Source organism: Schistocerca americana, chromosome 9 (assembly GCF_021461395.2).
Source record: "Schistocerca americana isolate TAMUIC-IGC-003095 chromosome 9, iqSchAmer2.1, whole genome shotgun sequence".
NCBI classification, from domain to species: domain Eukaryota; kingdom Metazoa; phylum Arthropoda; class Insecta; order Orthoptera; family Acrididae; genus Schistocerca; species Schistocerca americana.
Genome location: NC_060127.1, coordinates 63,391,871 through 63,413,547, shown reverse-complemented (window position 1 = coordinate 63,413,547; position 21,677 = coordinate 63,391,871). Strand labels below are relative to the sequence as shown.

General features: G+C 40.6%; 1 protein-coding gene and 2 non-coding genes across 4 annotated transcripts in view; 1 reads left to right on the top strand and 2 right to left on the bottom strand.

Moving 5' to 3' along the window:
- Nucleotides 1-21,677, bottom strand: part of LOC124551206 — a 128,827-nt gene that overhangs the window by 44,815 nt on the left and 62,335 nt on the right. For both annotated transcript variants that reach the window (XM_047126197.1, XM_047126196.1), the window contains exons 4-5: nucleotides 10,180-10,325; nucleotides 3,445-3,630 (exon numbers count right to left, since the gene is read on the bottom strand). In XM_047126197.1, coding sequence (XP_046982153.1) covers nucleotides 3,445-3,630; nucleotides 10,180-10,325 — 332 coding nt within the window. The remainder of the gene's footprint in view (nucleotides 1-3,444; nucleotides 3,631-10,179; nucleotides 10,326-21,677) is intronic.
- Nucleotides 9,291-9,365, bottom strand: Trnap-cgg. The gene has a single exon. It is a non-coding gene; the product is annotated as a tRNA-Pro (tRNA).
- Trnap-cgg lies at nucleotides 9,528-9,602 on the top strand. Its single transcript has one exon. It is a non-coding gene; the product is annotated as a tRNA-Pro (tRNA).

Here is a 21,677-nt window from a genome sequence, read left to right as displayed (position 1 = left end):
AACGTGTTACTGTGTGATTTAAATTAGAATAGGCAAACTGAACTGAAAATTATCATGTTGTTTATTAGTTCTTAATCACCATTATAATCATAGTATTATTATGTGTGTCATGTAACATGTCTGTCTTTCCAAGAGGAATTCAAAATAATTTAGCACATTTAAGTAATGGTTTCAAACAATAGTAAACATGACAGGAGGCAGGATGGTATTTCATCCCGACCTTGTATAAACAACCCGGGATGAAATAGAGGGGCATACATAATGCCACAACTAAGCATAGCCAAGGCGCAGCAGTTGAATAAGTGAATGCTCATGCCATCTGTTGGATAGCTGCGCAAACAAAAGCACAGGTGCTTCCGCCTGGCGGCAGTCAAATGAAATAGCGCTACGAGTAAGACAGTATATGAATAGTGCTGCCCTCGGAAGACAAAATAAAGAAGCATTAAACTAGGATAATATTATTACGTATAGTAAAAATATTAGTTTAAAATTAGTTATATATATATATTAAACTAATATAAAATGACTGTAACTGAATATGGTAATGTTATGGTATGTCCATTTGTAAACAGAGAACATGGCATAGTGTAAATTAATGTTTAAATGTGAGGGAAATCCCCGAGAACGCAGACAATGCAGGTTGGCGCGTGAATTTGGCAGTAGAGAGAGATGTTTCTGGAACTGTTCAGATGCAGAACCGAGATCACGCGGCGCGAAAGTGACGGTTTTAGTACGGTGCGGTAACGTTGCTTATAGACAGTTAAAAGTGAGCTTACAAGAAACACGAACTGGATTTATGGTGTGTCAGCAAGTCAAATGGACAATAAGGCTTGCAGGATGCAACATTTCGACAGAGACGGCTTGTGAGCAATATAGTTGCTGTTCCCGCTCAAAAAGCACATGGCATGCCTTGTGGAAGTCTGTGTAATTTACGACGGACTGCAGCGACCAGCAGCAAGGTATGAAATGACCAGTGTCTGCAGCTAATGTTGCAATGTGATCTTACTACCATATTAGATCCACTGATGAGCTCACGCCAGCACAAGCAACGAACTAGTAGTTATCGTATGACAGTGTTTTCACAAATGGTGCATTTTATGCCGCCGCCATAACAAGTACATTTATCCGTAGTGAACCAGTTTATGTATTTATCAAGTCAAGTTCTCTACAGTGTAATGTCTGAGTGAAATAATAAGTTTGTGATTCAAAGTGCATTCCATGAGCGTCATCAATTATTTACAGAAAATAGTTCATTATTATCCCAAATCCATCACTGTGTGTGTGTGTGTGTGTGCAGCAATACCAGTAAAAAGGCTATATTATGTATAGGTGTATTAATGCAACAAGAGGATATAATTGGAGTTAATGCCGAAAATTTCCAACAAACGCCGGATTATACAACTGACAGAAGACGCCAGGTATTGTGCCACATTAATGTGGTGGCTTTTCAGTACATTATCAACGTAAAAACCCATTCAGTTTCATTAGAACAAAATGATTCTAAAGTAATGTTTTTTAACATCTCTAGTAACCATCAGTTCTATAGTGTTCACTGATTATTCAATTAAAGAATTTATTGCCACCACAGTACTCATTGTACCTTCAGTACAATGCAAATTCAGTAACATTAAAATCATTACTGACAGTTGGTGTAGATCAATCTAACTTACAGCAAGTTCAAGTGTTTATCATATGTGTGTGTATATTGTGTTACGTCAATGTTGTTCGCCTGCTAGGCGTGATTAACGTATACCAGTTAGTGCATTCTGTTCAGTCACTTCAAAGAGGTTACTTTTGTTAATGAAAATCAGAATTCATTTAACATTCGATTTCTTGTACGCCATAGCCAATATTTATTCAGCAATTCCGTGTAGTAGTCTGAACTACATAGCAAAGCTATTCAGGCTTATTACACGCGACAGCCGCTTTCCAGACGTCCGATGCCACATGGTCTAAAACTATTACAGCACATTCGGATAGTGGCATTGCAACATCTGCACCTGGAAATGTCTTACAATTTAAAACATGGGTCCTAAATCTCTGTCTTAGCATTATATAATCTAGCTGAAACCTTCCAGTGTTTCCAGGCCTCTTCCACGTATTCAACCTTCTTTCACGATTCTTAAAGTGTTAGCTATGATTAAGTTATGTTCTGTGCAAAATTCTACCAGGCAGCTTCCTCTTTCATTTCTTAGCCCCATTCCATATTCACCTACTACGTTTCCTCCTCTTCCTTTTCCTACTATCGAATTCTATTTCCCCTCCATGGCTATTAAATTTTCGTCTCTCTTCATCATCTGAATAATTTCTTTTATCTCATCATACAATTCTTCAATCTCTTCGTCATCTGTGGAGCTAGTTGGCATATAAACTTGTACTACTGTGGTAGGCGTGGGCTTCGTGTCTATCTTGGCAACAATAATGCGTTCACTATGTTGTTCATAATAGCTGACCCGCACACTTATTTTTTATTCATTATTAAACCAACTCTTACCCCTATTTGGTTTTGTATTTATAGCTCTGTATTCACCTGACCAGAAGTCTTGTTCCTCCTGCCACCAAACTTCACTAATTCCCACTATATCTAACTTTAACCTACCCATTTCCCTTTCTAAATTTTCTAACCTACCTGCCCAATTAAGGGATCTGATATTCCATGCTCCGATCCGTAGAACGCAAGTTTTCTTTCTCCTGATAACGACGTCCTCCTGAGTACAAGTGTGGTATCTACAAATCTATGAGAACCTTTACTGCAAAACAGAAATTTTTAAGTTGATAGAATTTAATGTCGTTTTCTCTGAGGTTTCACAAAATTGTCATTTTTTAAGTACAGCATTAAATTATTGCAGTCACTAGTTCATAATTTCATGCATGTCCCTTGCCCTAGTGCTGTGAGTCAAATGCTACAAGACTGTTCAAGCAAGGTTGATAATGTATCTAGCGCTTTGGCGTATCGGCAAATCTCGAGCCTAAAACGCAAGCAGTGTTCATTAAGCCCCACCCAATGGGACTGTTCAATATAAATTTGTAAGAAAGCTTAACAGTGTGAAAGCTTCACATGTAAATGTAAGACAACTTCTGTCCTAATATATTAAACAATATAAAAATGTTGACCTCATCAGCAGTTGCTTAATCTGTGAAAAGATCATCCCATATTTTTCGAATGATGAGTCTGGGAAGAAACCTCGTCTTATAATCAGGTAAATATGGTAATTTACAAAAACACCTGCTGTGTTCTCTAATCAAAGTGGATACAACAATCACCTTTTAATTATTTTTTATTATTTTGTGTGAATTTCTTTCTGTCAGTGATATTGCTTTTAAATTTCCTTACTCTGTTTGACTGTAGTAAAATACAGATTCCTATTTTAATTCTATTTTGTCCCTTTTTCTTTTACTTCTTTTCCTCCTATGCACTTTTAATGAGCAACTTCGATCCATTACCTTGTAACATTTCTCGCAGTATCGGAATGCAGGTCTGTTGTTCACGTTGCTGCACTGCAGACACGTCCAGTAATCTCTTCTCGGGATTTCGGGATCAAAGACGTCAGAGCTGCCTGATGAACCACAGCTAGAATTTCCTGCGTTGTCCCATGTCTTGGGTGGTGGAAGCCCAACAACTTGAAGCTCCTGTTAACACAAACATAACACATATAGCACTACAGAAAGATTTCCACTGAGATCACTTGTATTCTTCAAAATTTAGCAGCAAACAGAGGGAAAGTAATAACAGTGATGGAAATTTTGCATTTTAGTAAAAACAAATGCCTCAGAACTACGTGTGGGGCAGATTCCGATAGGATGTACTTTGGTGGAAGTAGTAGGCTGTCAGCCAATGATAAAACAGAAGTGAAGATTGAGGAGATCATAAACTATTAGCCACATTCTATTCATGAAACTGAACAGGATAATGCACCCAAAGTGCTGACCAGTCTGTCAACCTCTGAACATTGTGCTGCTATATGGAACTCTCAAATTCCAGAGAAGAAATAAATATTCAGTGAAAGAAACTAGCACCTTATTGCTCATGGAATGAAGGCCAGGAGTGCAAAATTAAGCTAGTAGGAGTATTGTGCAAAAATTATTTTAAACAGCTTATTAGATGAGCAATGTGCCTTAAACCTTTCAGCTAAAAAAAAAAGTGTAACAACATTAACCACGCATGAGCACAGGTGTGAGATTGTCAGCAACAATTCAAAAAATGGTAGCAGATACTTGTATTGAAAAAACTCCCAGACTTATAGAAGAGCTAAATATGCAAGAATACTGGCCCAATACACATTCCACAGAGTGACAGGTGTAACTTGAGATGAGACACCCATGAAAGTGATCTGCACAATATGCAATAGCCTGGCAGTTTGACAGAAGACATAAAATTCTGCAATAAAAACTACAATGTTGACTTTCATAATGGTTGGAAAGGAAACTATTTAGGGACCATCCCAGCATTCATACTAAGCTACTAAGGGAAATCAATCTGGATATCCGCACAGGAATTCTGATCTCTCTCCTCCTGAGTACAAGCCCTGCAACTTTATTCCCAGACCATCACTCGTGCTGGATGTAGGAAGAAGCACGTGAGGGGCATTCAGAGAGGCGAGACGACAAAACTATATCCAAACAATAATTTCAGTCATTTATCAAGCACATAACCCCACCACACAAAGCTACACTATCTCAGCCTCATTTTTAGATGCTGCCTTGCCAAAGCTGTCCAAAGCATATGTGTGCTTCAGGACTCCGTGAACATATATTACTGAAATATACATCAGAGATGAAGAGGCAAATGAGAAAAATGACAAATCATTACAAATACTGAATCAGATTTTACACGGCATATATGGTTCTATTAGTTTATTATTTTTTGTACGTTTCTTGAGATGAAGAGCTCAAGTGTATCTATGTGAGAACTAATTAATTTTCTCTCTTATTTTCTAAAGAGAGAAAACTACTGTTTTACATTTTCAACAACTGTCTGGACAACAAAAGATGACAGACATAAGTAGATCACACCACAAAAATGCAGTATTTTCTTCAAATTTATATTTATATAATATATAATTGTATTGATTCTTAGCTGGTGAATCACTTTAAATACAATGGTGAAATGGCAACAGCACATCAGGGTATGCAGTCCCGAAACATGGAAAGTAATTTAAATTTGTCCTATCTCGGACTGCTTTCCAGCAGAACAGAAAGGATTGAGGGCACCAGAGGGTTATGAGGAAGATGGAAGAGATCAGTGTTGAACTTCCTGCCAACAATGAAGTCATTAAAGATGGAGCACAATCCCGGATTAGGGAACAACGGAGAAGGAAAGCGGTTGCGTCCTTTCGAAGGAGCCATCCTGGCACTTGCCTTAAACAGTTTAGAGAAATAGCAGAAAACCTAAAACAGGATGGCTGGATGCAGATTTGAAGTGTCGTGCTCCCAAATGTGAGTCCAGTGTGCTAACCACTGTGCTAACCCACTCAGTGGGCATTATGGTGATTCTGACCAATGAGTAGAGGAGATGGGAACTGCAAAGACAAAGTTGTTAGATAAAATCCTACAGACTGGGATTTGAGTGTCTGCATTCATCTGAGAGTTGGTGGAGTTCTAACACTTCAGAAGTAGGAGCACACGGAATTTAATAAAAAGAAAGGAATCGATGATGCGGACAAACTGGGTTGTATGTCAGCATCTAAATACATAGCTGGAATCATGGTGGATGTTTCAGGGGAATCTTACAATCTGTGTTGGGAATCTCTGTTCCTTCATTTACAGGATACACTACAGGATTATCTAACAAATATAGCTGTAGAGGTAAGATGGCAAGAATGTCATTCCGAGGCAAATCAGTTAAGACAATAACTGAAAGCTGCCCTCAAGAGTGTATATCTCTTCCGGGAGCCCTACAGCCCCAGCACGTGACAGCCTATGCCAGTGAATTAACACTGTGATGTAGTAAAATTAAACTTCCAACTGCACTGCAGGAATCAAACTACGTCCTTTTACCACAGTGCAAAATTCTTATATACAGAGACAAAACTCTTACACTGAGTCTGAGTATTCAGTTACATCAAATGCTACCATACATTGAGGAAATGAGCAGCAAAGGAGCTATGTTAATACACAGCATGTGAATAAATACAAGACAACACCACTTCCACACTGCACCAGTAGTAATTAAGTACGTCATAACAGAACAGTTTACATGCACCAGTTGTGGGTCCTGCTACAGCAGACAGAAGCACTGTGGCCTTCAGTGTGCCTCTAAGAGATGGTCACATTAGGACTAGAGCCTTTACGGTCAGCTGTGAGACAACAATTGACCGGCTAACACAACATACATAGAATTTTATGCCAATGCTGATTCGCATTTGACAAAACATAAACATGAAATATAATCTCAAATAAGTGGCAGGTGTGACGGGAGATCTCAGAAAATTAGAGCAGAATTAGAGTGTTCGGGAAAGATTAAAACAGAGAGTGAAGGAACAAGTCACTTTCTCACAGCTCGTAGCTTTATTTCACATAATTTGTGTCGGATCGGGAGGAGGCACAGACAGTGCCCCAAATTTGGCACACCAGATGGTACGTGAGATTGTATCATATTTGAGTGCAAAGAGTATGCAGGAAAAGCTTGTCAGGGGAAGCAGATAAAGAGAATGGAAAATTTTTGACTTAATATGAGACAATAACCAGAGCACTTTAAACAATCTAGTGGAACAAACTGCAAAAAGAGCTGTGAAAGATTTTATCTGATATGTAGGCTTAGATGGCATGTAAACGTGAAGTCAGAAAAAAAAAAGAAAAGAAAAAATCACAACTTTGCTACATTCGCCTGTCAATGATCTTGGTGGATAATACCAGTGATGGTGAGGGAGACAGCTCTAACTGTCTGAACGCAGAACAGGGGTTCTCTACTGTGATATTGCTCCTTCACACCTCCTACCTGCAAGTGCAACATTTTATGTAACACATTATATAATTTTCGTGCACTCCCTAACGTCGTAGAGTGCTAATCAGTCGATACTGACATTACATACACTTTATGTTATGCTATTTTTACTTTAACAAGAATAATCAGTTTCTGAAAATTAATTTAATTAGATAGATAAAAAATCTACTCACCAAGTTGCAGCAGAAGAAAACACTCATAAAAAGTTAATGAAATGTGCAAGCTTTCAGAGCCCATGGCTCCTCGTCCTGGCAGAAGGATTGAAGGGAAGGGACGAGGGACAATGGAAAATGCCTGGCAAGGTTTAGAAAATTGGAAGAATTATGGAAAAGTCACCCAGAGCCCTGGATCAGGGAAAACTTACCAGATGAAATGAGATGGAAAAACTATTTTTTCCATCCTATGCATTAAGTCTCCCCTGACCGGGGGAGACTTTTCCACAATTCTCTCATTTTCTTAAACCTTTCCAGTTCTTTTTGTTCATACTTCTCCCTTCCCCTTTAACCCTTCTGCCAGAAGACGGCGTCACTGGCTCCAAAAGCTTGCATATTTCATTAACTATTTATGTGTGTTTCCTCCTACTGCAGCTTTGTGAGCAGATTTCTTACCTATCCAATTATAAGCTATTTATACTTTGCCATTTAGTTAATAATGACATAAAATATTTAGGGTGGTGGTAGACTAGAACACGAGACAAAACACAGCTGTTGAGAGCAGCAGAGAGCTGGCAAATCCAACTTTAGCAGTGCTGAGAGGGCAGAGGGAAGCAGTGTGTGGATACTGTATTAACTATTGCAGTACCGATGACTCCTAGATAATCCAGCACTGTACATTTGTGTAGCATCAGCACAGCCCTATTTCTGTTGATTGTCAGGCTATACTGTAACACTCAGGCAACAGTTATGTAAAGAATAAAGTTTAACAGTAATTTGGCTAGATGCTTGCTTTTTCAGCATTTAGCAATCACACTTTTCACACGTGTAGAGTATCACAGAATGTGACAACACTGATGGTCACGATGCACTCGGGGGATTCGATCAACAGTACACCTCGTCTGCACTGAAACACTGATTGCAGGAGCTGCAGAGTTGTTGGGACTCATCGAGCATTTTGGAAAGCTCCGGCGAATCGAAAGGCCTAACAGGCATAATTGGCACACAATTGTGAGGCCACAGCAAGCAAATGACTGACTGAACAAAACTATACTGAGTAATAAGGCGAACTGACCTAAAAATACTTTTTGCAGTTCCGTCATAACGTTGGCATTTCTCAATCAAAAATAAGTAACAGGAAGCAGTTTAAAAAAAAAGGGGGCCCCACAGGAATTGCACCTTGCCTAATAAGAGAGTAAGGCCATAGATTAAAAGACTTAAAACACAGTAAGGGACCAGAGAAAGTGATACTTATTTTTACTTAGCAATAAATGATTAAAAAGTACAGAAAGTACACAGTATTGTCACACACAACTGTCAAGGAACTGTGTTGGCAAGGAAGGGTATTCTTAGACTCTCTACAACAGATCAGAAAATGTAATCAATTTCTCAAGCAACTCATTAAAGCTATGCCTCAGTCCTGCATTCTAACAGTAGAGTCAAATGGAAACAAACACCATGTACGTCCTTCCTCAACATACACTACTAGTTCTTCAAAAGAGAAGTTTGGTAAGTAAATTTCACGCCTCAATGAGGGAATTCATTCCCAGCTAAAAATCTTTCAAAATAGTAACACTGTTTCAACAAGCAGGTGTAAACAACATACAGTCAAACATTTTGGTGACAAACATGCATGAATCGAAAAAATGTATCTGACCACAGTGACGCACTCTCTTTTACACACATAACTCATCTAGTAAGCCAAATATAAATTTACTGAGACCAATGAAAAAGGTTTCAATAGCTTTCCATAAACTGAGAAACCAAAGCAAGGATTGTGGGGCTATTTCTAACCACCCCACAAAACAAGCACTGCAAATTACATGCAAGTTTTAATTGAAATTATTTCATTAACATTATTCCAATCATCTTAAGCGTTGTGTGTGTGTGTGTGTGTGTGTGTGTGTGTGTGTGTGTGTTTCTTTTTCTGAGGGAAAGGAGAGTCTGACAGAGTGATTAGAGGGGAGGAATATGGTGGAAGAGAGAAGGTTGACACAGAGACAAATTTATGAGAGGAAATAACAACAATAACTTTTGTTCCACCACTTCAGCAACTGTAACTACATCATTAATCCAGTTGCAGCATTCTCAAACAAAAGTAAATGTGTTCACAAGTGTAAAATTGACAACAATTACGGAAGAGATGGATAATAATTAATTTACTAAAATGAAACTTCCTGGCAGATTAAAACTGTGTGCCCGACCGAGACTCGAACTCGGGACCTTTGCCTTCCGCGGGCAAGTGCTCTACCAACTGAGCTACCGAAGCACGACTCACGCCCCGTCCACACAGCTTCACTTCTGCCAGTACCTCGTCTCCTACCTTCCAAACTTTACAGAAGCTCTCCTGCGCAGGAGAGCTTCTGTAAAGTTTGGAAGGTAGGAGACGAGATACTGGCAGAAGTAAAGCTGTGAGTACCGGGCGTGAGTCGTGCTTCGGTAGCTCAGTTGGTAGAGCACTTGCCCGCGGAAGGCAAAGGTCCCGAGTTCGAGTCTCGGTCGGGCACACAGTTTTAATCTGCCAGGAAGTTTCATATCAGCGCACACTCCGCTGCAGAGTGAAAATCTCATTCTGGAATTTACTAAAATATTTGCATATATATTTGATAACATTACTCCCACTTTAAGCACCTGCACGATGCTAGGTTGCAATACGGCTCTAAGATCTCTTCTGGTGTTCAATAATATCTGCAAGAAATGAAACAGTCTTGCAAATAATTTTTTTTTAAAAAAAAAAAAGGGGTTGTAGAGGTACTGCAACTTAACATACTGCAGACAGATAAAATGAGAACCATCTGAGTAATAGTAAATGGTGAGCAAGAAAGGAAAAATGTGCAAGGGTGGAGTCACAACAAAGGAGGGGCAGAAGGAGAAAGCAGGGAGGGCAGGGAGGGATGCATCACCACACTGGCACAAGAGTACACAGTGGACAGGGGACACACACAAAGAGGTCACCCTCACAGTTCTGCGCCCCGCATCACTCAAATTTTCCTGATCTTATGGGAAGTGGTATTTCGATGCAGGATAGCAGTCAGTCAAAGTTGTGTCCGGGAGTTCTTAAATTCTTAATATCACAAAACTTACGTTCACACTGGCATCACTCGCAGTACTGCTATCGCCAAAAGGATTCGGCCCTTCATTAGGTGACCGTATTTCAAATTCGACACGACCTACTGCATTTCTCTCTGACCACTCACTGCTAGACGTTTCGCTGCTGCGGCAACATAAATCTGTAGGATGAAGGAGTGTTAATGACATTATTTCTGTCTACAGGCAATATTAGACAATTTACGAATATGTGGCAGCCTGAAGATTCGGCGGAGCCGGAAGGATCGGCAGCAGACACTGCGACACTGTTAAAGAAAAGAAAAGAAAAACGGGGTACAAAGATGAATGCGACACTCTACACCTTGCATTCGATAAACACAAACTAGTGATATTTCATAACATAATTGATACAATGAATGAAAACGCTAATAACACTTATTTTGTGTTACACTTTCACACAATATCTGAAACTATTAGCACGACCCAAAACTCACTTTAGCTATGAAAATTGTATACATAAAGTTTTGCTTCAGAAAGAAATGTTTTATTTTATGTTCCTAGTTGATTAATGCTATAAATGGATTGAACATGTATTCTGTCAAAACAATAAATGGACTGAGAACATATTCTGTCAAAACAGTCTTTTTCGTCAGCGTCCGAAAGGTATAGAAAGGAAAGCATTGCTGTTATTACAAAAGCAAAAACAGGTAATGGAAAGTCCTTGTCAAATCCTTTTTTGAGCTAGAGTACACACACACACACACACACACACACACACACACACACACACACACACACGCACGCACAGTGTCACTGCGATTATTATCCAAGTTGTTACTCTTAATCCTTAGTGACTTACCAAACGAAAGTGCTGGCAGGTCGATAGACACACAAACAAACACAAACATACACACAAAATTCAAGCTTTCGCAACAAATGGTTGCTTCATCAGAAAAGAGGGAAGGAGAGGGAAAGACGAAAGGATGTGGGTTTTAAGGCAGAGGGTAAGGAGTCATTCCAATCCCGGGAGCGGAAAGACTTACCTTAAGGGGGAAAAAGGACAGGTATACACTCGTACGCACACACACACACACACACACACACACACACACACACACACACACACACATATCCATCCACACATACACAGACACAAGCAGACATTTGTAAAGGCAAAGAGTTTGGGCAGAGATGTCAGTCGAGGCGGAAGTACAGAGGCAAAGATGTTGTTGAAAGACAGGTGAGGTATGAGCGGCGGCAAATTGAAATTAGCGGAGATTGAGGCCTGGCAGATAACGAGAAGAGAGGATATACTGAAGGGCAAGTTCCCATCTCCGGAGTTCTGACAGGTTGGTGTTAGTGGGAAGTATCCAGATAACCCGGACAGTGTAACACTGTGCCAAGATGTGCTGGCCGTGCACCAAGGCATGTTTAGCCACAGGGTGATCCTCATTACCAACAAACACTGTCTGCCTGTGTGTCCATTCATGCGAATGGACAGTTTGTTGCTGGTCATTCCCACATAGAAAGCTTCACAGTGTAGGCAGGTCAGTTGGGGTGCTTTCACACGTGGCTCTGCCTTTGATCGTATACACCTTCCGGGTTACAGGACTGGAGTAGGTGGTGGTGGGAGGGTGCATGGGACAGGTTTTACACCGGGGGCTGTTACAAGGGTAGGAGCCAGAGGGTAGGGAAGGTGGTTTGGGGATTTCATAGGGATGAACTAAGAGGTTACGAAGGTTAGATGGACGGCGGAAAGACACTCTTGGTGGAGTGGGGAGGATTTCGTGAAGGATGGATCTCATTTCAGGGCAGGATCTGAGGAAGTCATATCCCTGCTGGAGAGCCACATTCAGAGTCTGATCCAGTCCCGGAAAGTATCCTGTCACAAGTGGGGCACTTTTGGGATTCTTCTGTGGGAGGTTCTGGGTTTGAGGAGATGAGGAAGTGGCTCTGGTTATTTGCTTCTGTACCAGGTCGGGAGGGTAGTTGCGGGATGCGAAAGCTGTTTTCAGGTTGTTGGTGTAATGGTTCAGGGATTCTGGACTGGAGCAGATTTGTTTGCCACGAAGACCTAGGCTGTAGGCAAGGGACCGTTTGATGTGGAATGGCTGGCAGCTGTCATAATGGAGGTACTGTTGCTTGTTGGTGGGTTTGATGTGGACGGACATGTGAAGCTGGCCATTGGACACACTGAGGTCAATGTCGAGGAAAGTGGCATGGGATTTGGAGTAGGACCAGGTGAATCTGATGGAACCAAAGGAGTTGAGGTTGGAGAGGAAATTCTGGAGTAGTTCTTCACTGTGAGTCCAGATCATGAAAATGTCACCAATAAATCTGTACCAAACTTTGTGTTGGCAGGCCTGGGTAACCAAGAAGGCTTCCTCTAAGCGACCCATGAATAGGTTGGCATGCGAGGGGGCCATCCTGGTACCCATGGCTGTTCCCTTTAATTGTTGGTATGTCTGGCCTTCGAAAGTGAAGAAGTTGTGGGTCAGGATGAAGCTGGCTAACGTAATGAGGAAAGAGGTTTTAGGTAGGGTGGCAAGTGATCGGCGTGAAATGAAGTGCTCCATTGCAGCGAGGCCCTGGACGTGCAGAATATTTGTGTATAAGAAAGTGGCAGCAATGGTTACAAGGATGGTTTCCGGGGGTAACAGACTGGGTAAGGATTCCAGGCATTCGAGAAAGTGGTTGGTGTCTTTGATGAAGGATGGGAGACTGCATGTAATGGGTTGAAGGTGTTGATCTACGTAGGCAGAGATACGTTCTGTGGGGGCTTGGTAACCAGCTTCAATGGGACGGCCGGGATGATTGGGTTTGTGAATTTTAGGAAGTAGGTAGAAGGTAGGGGTGCGGGGTGTCGGTGGGGTCAGGAGGTTGATGGAGTCAGGAGAAAGGTTTTGTAGGGGGTCTAGGGTTCTGAGGATTCCTTGAAGCTCCGCCTGGACATCAGGAATGGGATTACCTTGGCAAACTTTGTAAGTAGTGTTGTCTGAAAGCTGACGCAGTCCCTCAGCCACATACTCCCGACGATCAAGTACCACGGTCGTGGAACCCTTGTCCGCCGGAAGAATGACGATGGATCGGTCAGCCTTCAGATCACGGATAGCCTGGGCATCAGCAGTGGTGATGTTGGGAGTAGGATTAAGGTTTTTTAAGAAGAATTGAGAGGCAAGGCTGGAAGTAAGAAATTCCTGGAAAGTTTGGAGAGGGTGATTTTGAGGAAGAGGAAGAGGAGGTGGGTCCCGCTGTGACGGAGGACGGAACTGTTCCAGGCAGTGTTCAATTTGGATAGTGTCTTGGGGAGTTGGATCATTAGGAGTAGGATCAGGATCATTTTTCTTCATGGCACAGTGATATTTCCAGCAGAGAGCACGGGTGTAGGCCAGACATACCAACAATTAAAGGGAACAGCCATGGGTACCAGGAAGGCCCCTCACATGCCAACCTATTCATGGGTCGCTTAGAGGAAGCCTTCTTGGTTACCCAGGCCTGCCAACCCAAAGTTTGGTACAGATTTATTGGTGACATTTTCATGATCTGGACTCACAGTGAAGAACTACTCCAGAATTTCCTCTCCAACCTCAACTCCTTTGGTTCCATCAGATTCACCTGGTCCTACTCCAAATCCCATGCCACTTTCCTCGACATTGACCTCAGTGTGTCCAATGGCCAGCTTCACATGTCCGTCCACATCAAACCCACCAACAAGCAACAGTACCTCCATTATGACAGCTGCCAGCCATTCCACATCAAACGGTCCCTTGCCTACAGCCTAGGTCTTCGTGGCAAACAAATCTGCTCCAGTCCAGAATCCCTGAACCATTACACCAACAACCTGAAAACAGCTTTCGCATCCCGCAACTACCCTCCCGACCTGGTATAGAAGCAAATAACCAGAGCCACTTCCTCATCTCCTCAAACCAAGAACCTCCCACAGAAGAACCCCAAAAGTGCCCCACTTGTGACAGGATACTTTCCGGGACTGGATCAGACTCTGAATGTGGCTCTCCAGCAGGGATATGACTTCCTCAAATCCTGCCCTGAAATGAGATCCATCCTTCACGAAATCCTCCCCACTCCACCAAGAGTGTCTTTCCGCCGTCCATCTAACCTTCGTAACCTCTTAGTTCATCCCTATGAAATCCCCAAACCACCTTCCCTACCCTCTGGCTCCTACCCTTGTAACAGCCCCCGGTGTAAAACCTGTCCCATGCACCCTCCCACCACCACCTACTCCAGTCCTGTAACCCGGAAGGTGTATACGATCAAAGGCAGAGCCACGTGTGAAAGCACCCCAACTGACCTGCCTACACTGTGAAGCTTTCTATGTGGGAATGACCAGCAACAAACTGTCCATTCGCATGAATGGACACAGGCAGACAGTGTTTGTTGGTAATGAGGATCACCCTGTGGCTAAACATGCCTTGGTGCACGGCCAGCACATCTTGGCACAGTGTTACACCGTCCGGGTTATCTGGATACTTCCCACTAACACCAACCTGTCAGAACTCCGGAGATGGGAACTTGCCCTTCAGTATATCCTCTCTTCTCGTTATCTGCCAGGCCTCAATCTCCGCTAATTTCAATTTGCCGCCGCTCATACCTCACCTGTCTTTCAACAACATCTTTGCCTCTGTACTTCCGCCTCGACTGACATCTCTGCCCAAACTCTTTGCCTTTACAAATGTCTGCTTGTGTCTGTGTATGTGTGGATGGATATGTGTGTGTGTGTGTGTGTGTGTGTGTGTGTGTGTGTGTGTGTGTGTGTGTGTGTGTGTGTGTGTGCGTACGAGTGTATACCTGTCCTTTTTCCCCCCTAAGGTAAGTCTTTCCGCTCCCGGGATTGGAATGACTCCTTACCCTCTCCCTTAAAACCCACATCCTTTCGTCTTTCCCTCTCCTTCCCTCTTCCCTGATGAAGCAACCGTTTGTTGCGAAAGCTTGAATTTTGTGTGTATGTATGTGTGTCTATCGACATGCCAGCACTTTCGTTTGGTAAGTCACATCATCTTTGTTCTTAGACATATTTTTCCCACGTGGAATGTTTCCCTCTATTATTTTCATATATATATATATATCACTTATAAACTCACATGGGAAGTATCTTATTTTTTAAATATAATCTACACCAGTTGAAAATGGTAAAATTTATACTTGCATTGCTTCAAGATCTAATAAAATGAGTAATTTTTTTATATAGAAGGCTGTGGATATCTGTGTTACAATAGTTAAATTACACGTCAAAATCAGTATCGTATCATTTCATATTACAAACACGTGTTTTATGTTGAAGGGCTAACATTTTTCCGAAGAAAAGTGACGAGCAGATTGGTAAATCTGCTCAAAAAGTAAAGTATGACGCCAAAACAAAATGTTTTTAAGAAACGTGGGTTTCATGGTAATAGATTTTCGAATAAAAGGAAACATTGTGTTCAACATGTGGCGTGTGAAGTTACAAACAATGAAATACAGGCAAACTCGTCAGTATTTAGAGAAACACCTATTAGTGCTTCGAAGATTAAAATAAAACGTTGTGACACACAGTTTTCTCAAAATGAAAGTGATGTACATGGTAGGTTAGGTTATATTCTGACAGATTTACACATCCTAATAAGGGTGTTAGGTGACTGTATGTGTTGTAAAATATGTGGAGGGCCAGTTAGTTTACATGAAGACAGAGAGGTATCAAATGGACTAGCCAGGAAACTTATCACTAATTGTGCAGTTGTAAATATACTCATTCATTTTAAAATTCTGATAAGTGTAATGATAATTATTTTGAAGTAAATGTTAGGTGGTTTTATGGATTGAGAGCTATTCGTAAAGGACACACTGCGGCAGAAACAATGTGTGCCGTGATGAATATGCCATGCCCACCTTGTAAAATCAACAAGTATGCAGGATGTATTGGAGCTGCTGCAGAATCTGTTGCATGGGAGTCAATGAAGGGTGCTACAAACAAAGCTGTTGAGATAAATGATGGTATGACTGACATACCAGTAGCTTTTGATGGGACTTGGCTGAAGCACAGCTACATTATTATAAGTGTAAATCAGGGAATGAAGATGAGTGTATCTGTGACAGGAATTATGAAGGAGCAAGTGGTGTTATGGAGGTCTCTGCAGCTATTGAACCTCTTAGTCCATCTGTGAATGAAAGGATTTGCCATGTTACACTAAGTTCTTAGGTGATGGAGACTCAAAAGCATATAACAGTGTAGTAGCCACTCAGCCTAATGGTGAGAACATTAATGCAAAACTGTAATGTATTTGTCATGTCGAGAAGAGGATGGGCACCAGGTTGAGGAAGCTGAAACAAAGCTAGATAGAGAGGCAATAAACTTACTGATGGTGAAACCATAAGAGGCCAGCTGACAGACAAAATGATTGATGAACTACAGCAGTATTATTAGAAATAATACTGAGGATTTGTTGAAAATGAAGCAGGCAGTATGGACTCCCTTCTTTCTCAGACTGTCAACTGTTGAAAAACCAGTACACCACATTTGTCCTCCTGGGCCTGATTCATGGTGCAATTACCGCAATGCCTAGTACTCAAAGAGTTCATACAGCCATAAACATTCCATCCCAGCAGCAGTCATGGATATCATAAAGCCTAGCAAAACCTAGCAAATCCCCCCATGAACAATGGACCTTGCCCTTGGTGGGGAGGCTTGTATGCCTCAACGATACATATAGCCGTACCGTAGGTGCAACCACAACGGAGGGGTATCTGTTGGGAGGCCAGACAAACGTGTGGTTCCTGAAGAGGGGCAGCAGCCTTTTCAGCAATTGCAGGGGCAACAGTCTGGATGATTCACTGATCTGCTCTTGTAACACTAACCAAAACGGCCTTGCTGTGCTGGTACTGTGAACGGCTGAACGCAAGGGGAACCTACAGCCGTAATTTTTCGTGAGTGCATGCAGCTTTACTGTATGGTTAAATGATGATGGCGTCAACTTGGGTAAAATATTCTGGAAAGGGACTACTCAAGAGGACGTTGTTATCAGGAGAAATAAAACTGGTGTTCTACGGGTCGGAGCGTGGAATGTCAGATCCCTCAATCGGGCAGCAAGGTTAGAAAATTTGAAAAGGGAAATGGATAGGTTAAAGTTAGATATAGTGGGAATTAGTGAAGTTCGGTGGCAGGAGGATCAAGACTTTTGGTCAGGTGAATACAGGGTTATAAATACAAAATCAAATAGGGGTAATGCAGGAGTAGGTACAATAGTGAATAAAAAAGCAGCAACGTGGGTAAGCTACTACAAACAGCATAGTGAACGCATTATTGTGGCTCAGATAGATACGAACCCCATGCCTACCACAGTAGTACAAGTTTATATGCCAACTAGCTCTACAGATGATGATGAAATTGAAGAAATGTATGATGAGATAAAAGAAATTATTCAGATAGTGAAGGGAGACGAAAATTTAATAGTCACGGGTGACTGGAATTCGATGGTAGGAAAAGGAAGAGAAGGAAACGTAGTAGGTGAATATGGAATGGGGGTAAGGAATGAAAGAGGAAGCCGCCTGGTAGAATTTTGCACAGAACATAACTTAATCATACCTAACACTTGGTTCAAGAATCATAAAAGAAGATTGTATACATGGAAGAAGCCTGGAGATACTGACATGTTTCAGATAGATTATATACTGGTAAGACAGAGATTTAGGAACCAGGTTTTAAATTGTAAAACATTTCCAGGGGCAGATGTGGACTCTGACCACAATCTATTGGTTATGAACTGTAGATTAAAACTAAAGAAACTTCAAAAAGATGGGAATTTAAGCAGATGGGACCTGGATAAACTGACAGAACCAAAGGTTGTAGAGAGTTTCAGGGAGAGCATTAGGGAATGATTGACAAGAATGGGGGAAAGAAATACAGTAGAAGAAGAATGGGTAGCTCTGAGGGATGAAATAGTGAAGGCAGTAGAGGATCAAGTAGGTAAAAAGACGAGGGCTAATAGAAGTTTTTGGGTAACAGAAGAGACACTGAATTTAATTGATGAAAGGAGGAAATATAAAAATGCAGTAAATGAAGCAGGCAAAAAGGAATACAAACGTCTCAGAAATGAGATCAACTGGCAGTGCAAAATGGTTAAGCAGGGCTAGAGGACAAATGTAAAGATGTAGAGGTGTATATCTCTAGGGTTAAGATGGATACTGCCTACAGGAAAATTAAAGAGACCTTTGGAGAAAAGAGAACCACTTGCATGAATATCAAGAGCTCAGATGGAAACCCAGTACTAAGCAAAGAAGAGAAAGCCGAAAGGTGGAAGGAGTATATAGAGGGTCTATACAAGGACGATGTACTTGAGGACAATATTATGGAAATGGAAGAGGATGTGATGCTGTTATTGCTTTTAATGGTGGCAACATTGGTAGGGTGAAAGTGCTACAGCATATGGAAATTAAACCTGGTGCAAACTGCATCAGAGAACTTGAACAGATGGACAAGGTTTGATTGATAAAGCAGAGTATGCAGCACAGTTGGAAACTAAGGACTCCAGAAGGAAGAAAAAAAGAAGAACTTGGAAAAAGATCAAGAGGATGATATACAGTATGGTACAAGGTGCTTCTGAGTGACTAAATATAAAAAAATTAAGGATATATTAAGTGAGTTACAGTCTCTTGAAACTTTAGAAGCCTTTCCTGAAAATTTACATTTTCTGTTGCATTTTTCCCTAAATCTTAGAAACACTTCGAGTAGAGTATTCAAATTTTCAGCGAGTAATAACACACATATCCTGAGTCGACTGAACTAAAACAAAAACATAATGTTATGTACAATTAAAATTATTTAGGATAATGTACAAAAATTTACACAGAATTTTAACTGTGTAATTAAAAAATTGTATTTCTGAAAGCAGTTGCTGAAATGCAATTATTGTAGTTCAGTAGACTCATAACATACAGTTTAATGGCCTAATGGCCTGTAAAAGTTTCATGTCAGTGGCTATTATGGTTCCCGAAATACAGGGAAGCCAAGTCGCTAAATTTAATATTGTTGGGATAGGGCGTTCCTACTCCCCTTAAATCAAAAAATGTGTTTAACTGCTTCTGAGAACTGGAATTTAATTTGGCCACCTTTTGTCTCTATAGACCTGTGACATGGTGCCCTGGCAAATTCAACTGTATAATCAGTAAACTGACAATACACACAGACAAGGTACTGCTTCTCTAAAACTTAAACATTACAACTCTGTTTGAAACTCTCACATACACTAGAACTATTTTTCTCCTTTTGTACACCGTAGGGACAAACTTATTATACAAATGTGGCACTTTTCCACTTGTACTGTATTTATTTAGACTACTTCTGCATTTTACAACAAGTAACAGCTTTTTAAGCCATTATTGAGTGTTTAGCTAGAACAAGATGCAGAACATATAAATACAATAGTATATTTATACAGTGTGCTTCTATTCGTAAACCAAATGAAAAAGATGCACATCATGTGACAATGCTGCCATTTTCAAACTGTAATCTCAAAAAATTATTGACGTTAGCATTTACGGGTAATGTCTAATTTAAGAATATCCATTATAGTTGGTGAACTGCAACTGTAATTTAAATTGGTGATTTATCAAATTAAATTTCATAACCAACTTAGATCACACCTGCTTCCACGCAACATGTGGAATGTACCACATATAATCATATGTCACTGAAGACTTGCCAACTGCGAAATATCAGTCTATTTTAATTATTGAAGGTTAGAAATCAGTTTTTCTCTCCTTGGTCAAATGAAACCACTCCCAACTATTCATCCTCAAATTGCAGGTCTCAAATTACCACACGTTTTTCCATATACATAACATAGTTTTATATCAGTTCATAAGCTTAAATTAGATACAAAAAAACTGATAACCAACATAACAATGTGAAAGCATTTCATCTATGATATACATAAAGGTTACAACAGAACAAATTAAATTCACATACAAGAAAACACAAAATAAATTTTGCAGCCACTCACCACTAATTGAAACCTATCAGAACTGATAAAATCATGAACAGGACACTCAGTTGCTGCCTGCAGGGATAGTGTTGTAATTGGAAATGACACACATAAATGTTAGTTTCATGGAATATTTATGAAGTGAGAATCCACTTTAAGAAAAAGTAGGAAAAGACAGATTGCTACTTACTGTAAAGAAGACACATTAAGTTGGCCCAAACTGCTGGAGTTGGTGTTCATGTGTTCTTGAGGCATGCCTCCTTGTGTGTGTGAAGGGTGTGTGTTTCTCTTTTACTGATGAAGGCTGTGATCAAAAGCTTTGGGTAAGTGTCTTAATTGATCCTGTCTGCAACTTAATGTGTATTTTTTATGGTAAGCAGCAATCTATCTTTTCCTACATTGTTTATATTCCTATCTGGAATTTCGATTGTTTGATTTTGAGAATCCGCTTTATATTGATCACAGATAAAAATAAAAATCATGCTAAAGATAGAATAATTTTGCTGGATACACAATTATACATTTTACAAAGGTGGACATAAGCAGACAATTCCACTACATGTTTATGATAAGAAGCTCGAAGTTGTTTTAAATATTTCTCCATAATATTAAAAATGACAATAATCACACATGCACCAGCTGAGATGGCAGGTAGTGCTATTTAGAAATGGAATGGAAAAAACAGTCAGTTCAAACAAGAGACCTCACCAGAGGAACCTCGCACACTGCTCTGCCCTTTCCATTTTCTTCATACCTACAAGACTTTAAGCTCAGTGCCTGTACATCAGTTACCTACAGCAGTACAAGAAAATTCTTATAAAAACTTGGAAAAGTTGTATTCAAAAATAAAAGAAGATTTCCGAAAGCTGCTAAGTACAAAACATTACGGTCTTGTCAACACAGTTGTCGACAGCTGAATGTGTAGCATATAAGTCTCATACTTGTAAAGCTAATGGTTCGAGTCAAATTAGTGGCAGTTTTCATTTTCTACTTAAAGTCATATTTATGAACAAAAGGAAATGCTAATTAACAAATACTGAAACACCAAATTTTTTAATATATATATATATATATACATATATCTCTAAAAACAAAGATTCTATAACTTACCGAACGAAAGTGTTGGTACGTTGATAGAAACAATAACAAACACAAACACACACACAAATTTCAAGCTTTGGCAACCCACGGTTGCTTCATCAGGAAAGAGGGAAGGAGAGGGAAAGACGAAAGGATGTGGGTTTTAAGGGAGAGGGTAAGGAGTCATTCCAATCCCGGGAGCGGAAAGACTTACCTTGGGGGGGAAAAGGGACAGGTATACACTCGCGCACACACACACATATCCATCCGCACATAACAGACACAAGCAGACATATGTAAAGGCAAAGAGTTTGGGTAGAGATGTCAGTCAAGGCGGAATCACAGAGGCAAAGATGCTATTGAATGACAGGTGAGGTATGAGCGGCGGCAACTTGAAATTAGCGGAGGTTGAGGCCTGGTGGGTAACGGGAAAAGAGGATATATTGAAGGGCAAGTTCCCATCTCCGGAGTTCTGATAGG